This window comes from Tricharina praecox, assembly GCF_024521635.1.
Source record: "Tricharina praecox strain CBS 144465 chromosome Unknown BZA05scaffold_19, whole genome shotgun sequence".
NCBI lineage: Eukaryota > Fungi > Ascomycota > Pezizomycetes > Pezizales > Pyronemataceae > Tricharina > Tricharina praecox.
The window spans coordinates 483,961-496,064 of record NW_026250421.1 but is presented as its reverse complement, the minus strand read 5'-3'; the positions used below and the strand labels follow the sequence as shown (position 1 = coordinate 496,064).

Sequence of the window (12,104 nt, the reverse complement as noted above, 5' to 3'; positions counted from 1 at the left end):
AAACAGGTCGGACAATAGCTATGGAGAATTCTTCAGATTCAAACCTACAAACCTACAAACCTCCGCCCGCCTTCGCCGGCGATGACTCCCGTCACAATCCACAGATAAGCCGACAGCGGGTTTCACCGGAATGCACGCTTCACCAGTGCACCTATCCTCAACCAACAACCTTCAGCGGATCGATTGTTCGCAGCATAGAAATGTGCAACTTCTGGACGACTAGATTGACTAGACTGACCAACTTTTGAACGATTAGAAAGGCCAGCTTCTGCACGATTTAGAAAGGCCAGCTTCTGCACGGTTTAGAAAGGCCGTGGCCATGTCGATGTCTATGACTTCAGCTGCGTGCGTCACACACTTCACATTTCCCAGATACCTACGCCGACGAAACCCCCTTCTTCCGTCTTATCCAGCCCAATTATATTCTTCGAACCTGGATATTATATACCTTACGGCTACTATTCGATATGGTCAGGCCATCCGGACGAGCGGGCATGGGCAAGCGCATCGCCGTAATCGAGCGCAAGTCCATCCACCACGATCCGGGCTGCGACATTTCACAGCGGGAGGCAGAGGTTCTCACCTCATACGACATCCTGTCTAACTGGCGGAACACCCTCGTCGTCCCGGGTATGTAGTACCTCCCTTCCTCGAGCACTCAGCACCCCAACTAACAGCTCCACAGGTTGCCCACCCATCTGGTCACCACCGCCTTTGCCCATCCGAATCCCAGCGGATAAGGACGAAGATCCCACCCACCCACGGCAGCCCGCACGTCTCAATTTCCCGACGTGCCCGCTGGAACCTCTCTTCCGGGCACTACCAATCACTCGCCCCACGCTTTCTCTGCGGTCCTTCGACATCATCACGGACCGCCACTCGCTGCGCGAGCTGCTGGCGTTCCTGGGCAGCGACGCGGCCGATTTCCAGATCAACGCCGAGGTGGTCGCGAATACCCTGTTGCTGTCGGGGCAGGCAAGGTTCTGGGGCTCCGCGAGTGATGGGTATGGCAAGAGTCTTGAGCGGAGGTTCACCAGGAGACAAGAGTGCTCCCGGGAGAGTGTGATGCATTGTCGTGCGGTAGGGTATACGCTTGGCGGGCTGAGGTTGCTGGTGCGCTTCGAGGTCGATGCGTGCATTGGGGAGGAGGAGGCCGCCGCAGAGGAGGTGGAGCTGGAGCCGCCCCGAGAGGTGCCCGTGACGCCCACCGGAGTCCGCATCGTGCCTGGAGGAGTCTTGGTGCCGGAGGAGAGCATCGTCGAGCTCAAGTCCAAGGCCAAGGGGAAGAGGTATATCAGGCAGGCCGAGCAGCTGTGGTTCTCGCGCACGCCGATCCTCATCATTGGGTACCACGAGGGTGGCGGGAATATCGTCGAGGTCGAGCAGCGGGATGTCGAGAAGACCGGGTGGCTCGAGAAGTGGGAGCTCACCAATACCGAGAAGCTCCAGAAGCTGGTGAGAGCACTGGAGATGCTGCGGACGGTTATGGTGGTGAGGGGAGGGAGGTTTGCGGTCGTGACACAAAAGCGCCAGAGTGCGCTTAGTGTCTACGAGATGCAAAAGAGTTCTCAGTTTGGGCTGCCCGAGGATATTAAAGCGGGCTGGAAATAGATGGCAATGTACTTTGGTTTTTTTGGAATAGTTACTGCTTTCAAGACATGGGAGCTTCATTGAGAAACCCCTGGACTCGTGGCTCTTTACCTGTATCATGATCAAACTGATACCGTGAATTGCTGTACTCCATCAAGACCCCGCCTCACCAACATAACCGTGTACTCTACCTAGGCTACGTAGCGCACACCCGGCCTTGCTAAAAGCCAGAATTGCAAACAGCTTCATACCGCAGCTCCCTTAGGTCTTCATATTTCCTGCAACCTATCTGGCCTATGCCGAGTACAAGTTCTAAATCCTATCTGCAGCCCAGATAACCAGCTCAATGCGGTGACCCACCGCTACTCCTATTTGCTAGTCACAACTGTTGCCTCCTCAGCCGCTGCCACCCTTTCTGCCGGCGATGTCTCCTTGCAAGGGAAAAGACCATCAATACCACCAATTCCTGCTTTCAACGGAGCATTGGGTATAGTAACTACCTCCTTCTCCCCTGGTGGGAACCTCCACCGCAGCTTCGCGAAAAACGAGCACTTGATCAAGCCACATGTCCGAGTGATACTCTGTGCGGGCTCGTAACCGGCGGGCAAAGGGTTGGTAATTTGGTATACCCAAGACCTGCCGGTAGATTATGTTTTAGGCCCAGTTTGGGTGCCAACTGCATTTCGAATCTACCATACAAAAAGTGAGACGCAGTGTCGAACCATCAATTTCCGCGCAATGGGTCATTCTTTGGCACACCACCCTAAGCCAACAATTGGAGAAACTGCACATTGTCGACTGAGCCACAATACAAATCAACTCTACGGACAACCACCAGTTGATACCTGCGTATCCCCTACATGTCCGGGGCGTGTGTAAATTTGTTGCACTGCAAAGTATGCCTGGTTGGGAGGCGGCAGTGTGCCTACACAACCACACAGCTCACCGTCTCGATTCGCCTGGTTGCAGCTGTGCTGGTAGTAGTCACGGTTGCCACCTGCCACGGTTGATACCAGTTACGGTTGCTAGGTGCCATAACAGTCGCCGTCGCCGCCTGACCCACGGTACTTCAAACATCCTCGGTGTCAATACCAGAGATAATGAGCAACAGGGCGAATACAGAGGTTATGGGGCCGAGAGTCCAGTCAAAACAGGCAGTCATGTTGCAGGCGGGGGCGCCATCGGTGGATACTACTACACCGAGAGCGGCAGCGGACTCTACTACTAGGTACACTTTCATAGTTGGAAAAGCTTCAGGAGGAGGGAAGTGGGAATGTGCGCCGCTGGATACATAATGGTAGAGAGCCTGTTTCTACTAACTTACACCAGTTGCTCTGCGAAATCCACACGCCATCGCTGAATGCTTTTGATATCACTCGTTGCCAACCTTTCTGGATCGGTCCAGATCGGGCCGACTTGGTGCGGTGCAACAAATTTACGAGCGCCAGACATGTAGGGTATATAGCCCCTGTAGTTAGAAAAAGTGTGGCGTGCTGTTGAACATCTAGGATGCGTGCCGAACGGGGTCACATCGGGGGGAGCGACAGTTTTCTTGTGGTTGCAGCTTTGGTAACATTCAACTCGTCAAAACTAAAACTGCGAATTTTGAAAATTCAGCTAGCATCCGAACATGCCCTTACCCAATCTACGAAGTTCAGAACCGTTGCTTGAATTTCTTACTATTGATACCGAGTGAGTGCATGACGTGAGGGTCCCGTGCCCCTGCCCTCCTGCGTGGGGAGTAGAATTGAATTGGCGCCCCTGCCCTCCCGCGTGGGGCGTGGAATTAAATTCGCCGCCGCCAGGCTACCCCCATAAAACCCACACCGCACCCACCCCCCCAAGCTTTTTTCTTTCTTACATCATACAACTACATCTCCCTCCCAACTCACCTTCTCCTATCAACCCAACCTCAACAATAAATCCGACACTCGGAAACATCACATTTCCCAAATACGTACAACGACAAAACCTCCTCGATCCGGCTTCTCCTGCGCAATTATATTATATTCTTCAGACTTGGATATTATATACCTCAATATACTACAATTCGATATGGTCAGGCCTTCCGTACGAGCGGGCATGAGGCATGCGCATCGCCGTCATCGAGCGCGAGTCTATACATCACGACGCGGGCTACGATGTTTCGCAGCAGCAGCAGGCGGAGGTGCTCACCTTATACGACATCCTGCCGAACTGGCGGAATACCATCGCCGTCCCGGGTATGTAGTACCTCCCTTCCTCGAGCACTCAGCACCTCAACTAACAGCTCCACAGGCTGCCCACCCATCTGGTCACCTCCGCCTTTACCCACGCGGATCCCAGCAGACAAGGACCATGACCCCAGGCACCCACGGCCGCCCGCGGCCGCAGAGGAGGAGGAGGCCGCCGTGGAGGAGGAGGAGCTGGACCTCCCGAGGAGGTGCTCGCGGCACCCACGGGCGTACGTATAGTCCCGGGTGGGGTCCCGGCCCCCGAGGAGAATATCGTTGAGCTCAAGTCCAAGCCCAAGGGGAAGACGCATATCAGGCAGGCAGAGCAGCTGTGGTTCTCGCGCACGTCGATCCTGATAATTGGGTGCTACGAGGACGGTGGATATATCGTCGAGGTCGAGCAGCGGGATGTGGAGAAGACCGGGTGGCTCAAGAAGTGGGAGCTCACCAATACCGAGAAGCTCCAGAAGCTGGTGAAAGTGCTCGAGATGATGCGGACGGTTATGGTGGTGAGGGGAGGCAGGTTTGCGTTCGTGACACAAAAGGGCCAGAGTACCCTTAGTGTCTACGAGATGCAAAAGAGTTCTCAGTTTGGGTTGCCCGAGGATATTAAAGCGGGCTGGAAGTAGATGGCAAAGAGCCATCACTGCCACCGGTGGTGGCGGCGCAGGGAAGGGGCTGGGGCCCCGTGGAGAAGACGGGGTGGCTCAAGAAGTAGGAGGTCACCAATACCGAGAAGCTGCAGAAGCTGGTGAGAGTACTGGAGATGCTGCGGACGGCTATGGCCGTGAGAGGGGGGAGGGGGGAGGTTTGCGGTCGTGACACAGAATTGGGCGAGTGCGCTTAATGTCTACGAGATGCATAAGAGCTATGTATCGGTTTGGGCTGCCCTAGGATATCAAAGCGGGCTGGAAATAGATGGCAACGTATTTAGATGTTTTTGGGATAGTTGTTTTGTTTTTGTTTTTGTTTAATCATCATGGCTTTCGACCTTACCAGATCATGGCTGTTTTGGGATACATGTTACTGCTCCCACGACACGGGTGACGAGAGCTTCATTATGAACCTGTCTCATTACCTGTATACGGTAGTGATCAAACTGATACTTACCGTGAAGCTGTATGTACTCCATCAAGACCCCGCCTCGTCAATGAAGCCACCGATGTCTCCTTGCAAGGGATAAATGATAACACCATCAATATCTGCTCTCGACAGTGCACTGGCCAACCACCTCCTTCCCCCCGATGGCCTGAGTACCATGGCTAGCTGGTCCACAGGAACCCCCACCGCAGCTTCGCGAAAAACGAGCACTTGCTCCAGCTCAGCTCACTTATCCGAGTGATACCCCATGCGGGCTTGAAACCGGTGGGCAAAGGATTGGAATACGGTATCTACCAGCAGATTCGGTTCGGAGTTCCAGCAGTTCCAGTACATAAAAAGTTAAAAACCAGTAGCACTCCATCTCCATCGGCCGCCTACGTACGTTGATAGTGTGAAAGGGTGAAAGGAGTCGTGACTCTCTCGAGCCAAGGGGCTCGTTGCCGCTGTTAGTAACAGGTACTTGTCTACATAGGTACGTACTCCACCTCAACCTCCATCCAGGTCCTAGGGCCCAGGATCGTCTCCGCTCCTCCGGGTTCCCCACGATAGTCAACATGCAATATGAACATACGGTATTTCCCCTGGCCCGCAGCCCGCTCGTCCGCGTCGACCAGTCTACTCGGGATTCGGGATTCGGTATTCGAGGTTGGACAAACTAGCGTCGCGTCGTGTCGCCTAGTCCTGGCACCTCGTCCCCCCGACTCCCGACCCAGGAATTTCACGCTGTTCCCTTACACATCACATCACATCTGCCCTCCTATGTACCATCCCCCGGATTCGTCCTCATCACATTCCCTCTTCCCCGGTATCCTCCCGAGCCTCGCTCATAGGTTGATATCACATCACATTGCACATCACTGCAAAGATCGCCACAGAATGACATCAATTACCCTGTACCAAACCGTCTATCGATCTCTAGTTTGTATGTATGTCTGCGAGTGCGAACTCATGCTACCGCAGCCGTCGCCTCTATTTATAGAAACCCCAGTGCCACATCCTCATCACCGTCATCATCCAAGCATCCAAGCACCCGTCAAACCTCATAAAAGTTTCCCTTATGTACAATACGCACGCGAACCATCGCATCATCTCCGTCTCCGTCTCCTTCAAGCAGACATCAGTCGTGTACGCCACACGAAACAAACAAGAAAATAAAAGACACAGGACAGAAAATAAAAATAAAATAGAAAAGAAAAGAAAAATAAAATCTCAAAAACACCAATCCAATGCAAATACAAACAGGAAACAAACCACATGGAAAACAAGTAGCATGATAATCAGTCGGTAACAGGTAATATCCCGCTCTTCACGCACCATCACATCCGTCTGCTAGCGTCCATCTCATCCTCGACCGCCAGGCGAGCGCTCAGACTCCAGGCGGCATTCTTAAGGTTCGCGCTGGGACTGGCGAAGCTGCTTGCGCGGCCACGGACACTGAAGCTCTCCGGGTCCAGCCCCGTGCGGCCATCGACACCCCCGACAAAGCTCTCGTTCGGATCCTCGCCGTCCATCAGGGCCTGCTGCGCTAGCTCCTGCGCGAACCGTGTTCGGTATGGAGACATGATGTTGCTAGTCATGTTGGCCGAGGGGAAGCGGGCCGTCTTCATGTACGAGTCCAATTCCGAGCTGCCCCGCGGCTTGGGTGGTGACGCGGCGAGGGCTTCGGCGGAGTAGTCAACATAGAAAGTCAGTGGTTCGCCACCACTCGGGGGCTCTTCTTCGGGGATGTCGGCGGCGGGCTGGTTGCGAGGGGATGTGGATGCTGGCGGCGAACGGAGGGACGAGAGCCGCGGAGTGATGGCCATCGGCACGGATGTACCGAAGGGAGAGCGCGCAAGTAAGACTTCCGGTTCCGGAGTAGCACGCTCCGACTCCTCTTCCGGAGGCGGCGATGGAATGTATTTGTTGATGCTTCTCCGCCGGAAGTGCCCGGAATCCTTATTAGCCGCGAAGCCCCATGTCGTGGTGGCCGGAAGCGATGATGCGATCCGTGCATGTGGTGCCATCGTGCCCGCCGCACTTCCGTTGGTTCGCATGGGGTTCTGCGTGAAAGAGGAGCTGAAAGGACTCGTGAAACGGGAATGTGTCATGGCTGGCGCCGGCACTGGTGATTTTCCGAACGAGAATGGCTCCTTCGAGAAGGAATATTTTGAGCTTGGTGGAGCAGCTCTGGATGCGTATGATGCTCGTAACGAAGCTGCAAGGTTGATCTCACCCGCTTCGGGAGCTATCTGCTGGGCCGCCAGCTGTGCTTCGATCAGCGGCGAGAGGTCCCGATGCGGCGGTGTCTGCGGTAGAGCATCCGGAACCGTCTCGTCGAGGTCAAAGAGACCTTCGTCGTCATCGTCATCGTTATCGCTCATCTTCATGGTGCCGTTGAGGTTACTTGGGGTGAGCTGGGACGTCCAAGAGCCCGTAGTTAAATCGTTGCGGCGCGAGGGCATGGCGTCATTCGTCGAAGTGCCCATGCCGTTGTAGTGATCAGCACCGAGTCCCAGTCCCGTCAGGGTCGGCGTGACGAGCTCATCGCCATGATACCTTGAGAAATCGCCAAGACTATTCGACCCAATACTTCTAAACATGCTAGCCGGGATCGTTCTATCCTCCACGTGCTGGACCGTAGGCCGATCTTCGAGTCCCATCATCTGTGCCCTCAGGTGCTCCATGACCGCGTCATGCGGGCGTTCCGTGTAATCCACCTCTTCAACCTCCTCGTAATCGACATCATCGGCGTCATCCACCACGCCGAAGTTCCAAGTCACTTTTGTTGGCGGAGGACTACTCCGCGACGGCACAGTGCTCTCGTCCTCGAATTGGAACGTCACCTTCTTTGGCGATTTTGGTTTCCTTTCCGAGCGTCCGTGAGAATCGAAATAGCTCGAAGACTTTAGCGACGACGCAGGCGGAGCTGTGGGCGAGCTGTTGCGAGACGGTGGTTTCGCTCCGGGAACGTCGGTAGCCATGGCGGTGGAGGTGGAAGTAGTGGTTGTGGTAGGAGTCGACGACAACGGATCGTATTCGCCCCCGCGTCTATCTTCGAGAAGTGGCAGATAGGAGGGTGCAAATAGGCCGGCGACTTGAAGCTCTTTCTCGAACGGCGGCGACTTTTGCCTGAGCAGCCTCACTTCGGGCGGAGTTCCGGGAGACGTAGATGCGAGAGCAAGCGACTGCCTGATGAGGTTGTTGTTGTTATTGTTGTTGCTGCCGAGTGGCGATAATGAGCTGATGGGCACCACAAGTTCACCGGGTTTGTTGCTACCGGTGAGTGATGTGTTGGCGGCGGCGGCGGTGGCAGCTTCTTTCTCCCTTCGTTTAGCCTTAGCCTCGGCCCGTAACGCTGCCTCGAACCGTCGATATTCCGCGTCCTTCCGGATCTTGAACTCTTCAATCTCGTGATCCAGCTCGAGCCGCCTATGTCGTAACCTAGTCTTAAGCTCCTCCTCCTCTTCCAGATCAATATTTGTCGTGGTGGATGTGGTGGATGTGGCAACGATAGTAGCGGGGACGGGGACGGGGCCGGGGGCGGGCTCGGGTTTTGAGTCGGCGGAAGGGGACGGCGGGTGCGGGGAAGTAGGTCGCGTGCCTTGATTGCCGGGCGGATTGCTATCGGGCGCCGAAGAGGAGGACGACGACGACGACAACAACAGGGAAGCGGGGGCGACGTCGGACGTAGTGGGCTCGGAGGCAGCCGCGATAGACGTGACTGATGGCATAGTGACAGAGGATGGGCGGGATCGGAGGTTTTAAGTGCGGGCTGGTATAGCGGGAATAATTTGGGGGAGGTTAATTCGGGGGTGGGGAAGGACGATCGCTTGGTGGTGTTCGGGATGGGGTGGGGAGGGGGGGGGGGGGGGTGTGTGTCTTGGTGTGCGGGTTTTTGGGTGGCAGACAGAGTCTGGGGCTGTTGGGTTGTAGGTGGGACGTAGTCTGGTATGGGTCTTGACTTATTCTAGTGTGAGCGGGATGTATAGCACAGCACGGGTCGAATAGGTTTTGTGGAGGGGTGTAGGAGGATGTGGAGGGTGGTGGGGGGAGAGAAGGGAGGCGGGCGACGCAAGCAGCTGTCAGTCCGTCCGTCGAGCAAGGAAGCGGAGGCAGATTGCAGCCGCAAGCAAGCAAGCAGCAGAAGCAGCTTGTCGAACGGCGGATTCGAAGTGTGTGGAATCGGTTGTGTGTGGAATCGGTGGTGTGTGGAATCGGTGGTGTGTGGATGGATGTATGAGTTGTGTTAGGTTGCGTTTATGTGTGTGTGGTATGCGTTGCGCTGTGCGATGGCGAACTGGCCAACGGCGCAGGGGGAAACGGGATTGATGGGGGTGGATGGCCTTCGCTCGATGGAGGATGGCGTGTTGCAGAAGCAGGCGGCGGCGTTGTTTGGGTGAGGCGAGGGGAGGCGGAGAAGATGGGGAGGGGTGGAGGGATGACTCAGGGTTCATCCGACGACGAGGAGGCAGAAGGAGAGCACGGCAGGCAGAATGGAACGGAGTCAGCGAGGGAGGAAAGGAAAGGGCAAGAGGGAATGGGCGAGGTAGGGTAGCTGTTGCTGCGACGATGATGATGTAGCTTCGTAAAGTACTAGGTCAAAAGTTTTCGTACGAGGGCCGTTTTACACCAAAAATGCCCATTTTCAAGTAGCCAAAACCCACCCTTCACGTGGCGGAAAAAAATCGAGTCTTTCATAGAAGCTTTAGAATCGCAAGATGCATCACATAGAAGAAGTCTGGCGACTTTTGCTTCGGATTGGTGGCGCATGGTACGGTGTTGTGCACGGGTTGGAGAGTGATTTCGGATTTTGTATGGGGCCCCCATGCAAAATTATTGCGTGACAACCAGTTTCAACACCAAATTTTCTCCCGTCCAGTTAGAATTACGTGCCGATTTCGATTGAGGTTCTCTACCTGGTCTAGGAGACCTTCTAATGGTCCACGTATTTTTATACTACCTTCTGGTTGCTGTATCTATGGCGGGAAATGGCCTGCCTCGGTGAAAGGGAAATCCGCCAAGCCACCCTACTTCGCATAAAATATTCAGCCTGGCGAGCTGGAAATCTCATTGAAGCTTTATTAGTATATATTCATGATATATGCTAATTATTGGTGCTCTCTAAATTGTGGTTGTTGTGTTATAGAGATATATGTCTGTGGTGTGGTGGCGCGGAGGTGAACGAAAACTTTTGACCTGGTACATACTTGTTATGTACGCGCAGCAACAGCCAATAAGTAACTACTACCGTAGCGGGCACGGGACGAAGATCAGAGACCACGTCTAGATTGACAGCGAGAGAGAGTCCGACACCGACGGGAAATCAGGAAGCAGGAGTGGAATGGATTGGAAGAGGCAGTGCACACGCGCGCTTCTGCATCCAATGCGTCCTCTGCTTGCGATGGTGGCTCGATTGCTGAGGATTGACTGATTGGAACAAAGCGTTGGGCTGCAGGTGTGACTGATGTGGCGATGATGAGTAGCTATGGTATGTATGCGGGGAATTTGCGGGGACGGCGATGGTGAGTGGACAGAGGCGATGGCGGAAGGTGCCGAGTGCTGACAGTTGCGCTGATCGGCTTCACTCGCTATTCTCTTGTCGACCACGAATCACATCATGAGGGACCTCGAGAAGAGTGGGAGCAGAGTCTGTCCAACCGAGAGCTTGGTTCGTCGAAAGCTCACTTGACTCGTTGGGCAGAAGGAGAGGAAAGGCAAACAGTCGAACCCACGTGTCGAGTATCGGTAGATACACAGAGTACCTACCACTGTACGCTTCAATTCCAGCGAAACAAACACCGCACGGCGCATTCTCGCAGGGTCATCTCCCATCTTCTCTGCCGACCAGGCCATCTCCGCATCGATATCATCGCCGCCTCTGCGGAAGAAAAAGTGCACTTTGGAGTACAAGGTACCTACTGCAGAACCCATTCCAAAGTAGCGTGGACTGGTGGAGCCGCGAGCGTGGCGTCCTCCTGTAGAATCTAGATTAGATTGACTATCTAGCGGCCGCACTCGCCACTCGCCACCGTGCGCCATAGTTACTTTTGCACCTAGAGTACGCCGTAGTTACGGTTAGGTAGGCCGGTCTTACATCTCCACCACAAGCTCCTTCCATCTTTCTTGTCGAGCTTCATCTCCATATCCGCGCGCGCATAAAATAGAGTACCATTTCATCTCTATGCCCTATGTCCCCCACGCTTCCACCCCACGTACTTTACTTTAGAATCACTACTCTCGCACCGGCTGGACACCCCAAATCTACCATCCACATACGCCTCGTGAGTCGTTTGCGGGGGATCTGCAACTGCGACTCAGGGCGCCGGCATTGCGCATGTTTTTTTTTGGCACTGTTCCTGTGCGATGTGGTACATACATTATACATACTTCTTGTCTAGCCGTCCTCAGCAGTTAGTCGTGCCGCTGATTCAAGCTGAAGCTGGTTTGGCGCGGGGGTTAGTTACTAGTAGTTATGTAAGCCGACCGACCGACGACCGCGAGGTTACACGGATATAGTTACTTCATATATAGTGGACTTCAGCCCCATCCCACGGAGCGTGTGTGTGTGTGTGTGAAGATGAATGCATAAGGTATCGTGCGTTCGTGCGTGTGTGCGTTCGTCGAGTACGATACTACCATGTGGATTCCGCTCACTCGCTCCGGTTGATATGGCTAAATCAACACCAGCAAAGGTGTGTGGAGCGCGAGATTGGCATGCGTACTCTACGTGCGTGCGTGACGGCCGATGGTATGGTGCTTCATGTACGCAAATGGGGTTTTTGAGATTGCTGCAGCCGGCGAAGGTGGTGGTGGTGGAGTTATTACTGCTGCTTGGACGGTCGATGGTTGTGGATGGATGAAGTGAGCGGGATCGGGGTGTGGGATGTGCAGGCGGCGGGCGCAACTCTGCAGAGTTCGCATGGATCATCACTCGCTCGCATGTTTTTCGTGTTCATGTTTCAACTCAACCATGGTGGAAAATCAGATCTGGACTTTTGGATTGGATTTTCTTTCATTCTTTACAAAATAACTCTACACAGGACCCGTAGGTATACAAACTCCCTCACTCCTCGAAACTTTTCCGTCCCACAACACATCAGCCAGCAAACAGAACGAACAAAGGAAAGAAACAACAAGACCACAGCTTTTAGCCAGATACCACGGTCTCAATCCGAGAACGGCCGTCACAGGAGCCCCTCAACGCTGCCCTGGCAGGAA

At 54.4% G+C, this 12,104-nt stretch overlaps 3 protein-coding genes across 3 annotated transcripts; 2 read left to right on the top strand and 1 right to left on the bottom strand.

The window, feature by feature from the left end:
- Positions 1–467: 467 nt before the first annotated feature.
- On the top strand, positions 468–1,611 carry BZA05DRAFT_475411 (uncharacterized protein; the record flags this gene model as incomplete). The annotated part of the gene is made up of 2 exons (XM_051488187.1): positions 468–630; positions 686–1,611. 2 exons carry the CDS (start codon positions 468–470, stop codon positions 1,609–1,611), a joined length of 1,089 nt encoding a protein of 362 aa, XP_051337791.1.
- Positions 1,612–3,470: 1,859 nt separating this feature from the next.
- BZA05DRAFT_455710 (uncharacterized protein) lies at positions 3,471–4,432 on the top strand (the record flags this gene model as incomplete). Its single annotated transcript, XM_051487546.1, has 3 exons — positions 3,471–3,812; positions 3,868–4,033; positions 4,120–4,432. Exons 1-3 carry the CDS (start codon positions 3,680–3,682, stop codon positions 4,430–4,432), a joined length of 612 nt encoding a protein of 203 aa, XP_051337790.1. The 5' UTR covers positions 3,471–3,679.
- Positions 4,433–5,773: 1,341 nt separating this feature from the next.
- BZA05DRAFT_403781 (uncharacterized protein) lies at positions 5,774–8,758 on the bottom strand. Its single transcript, XM_051484238.1, has one exon. It carries the CDS (start codon positions 8,615–8,617, stop codon positions 6,221–6,223), a length of 2,397 nt encoding a protein of 798 aa, XP_051337789.1. The 5' UTR covers positions 8,618–8,758; the 3' UTR covers positions 5,774–6,220.
- Positions 8,759–12,104: the final 3,346 nt, after the last annotated feature.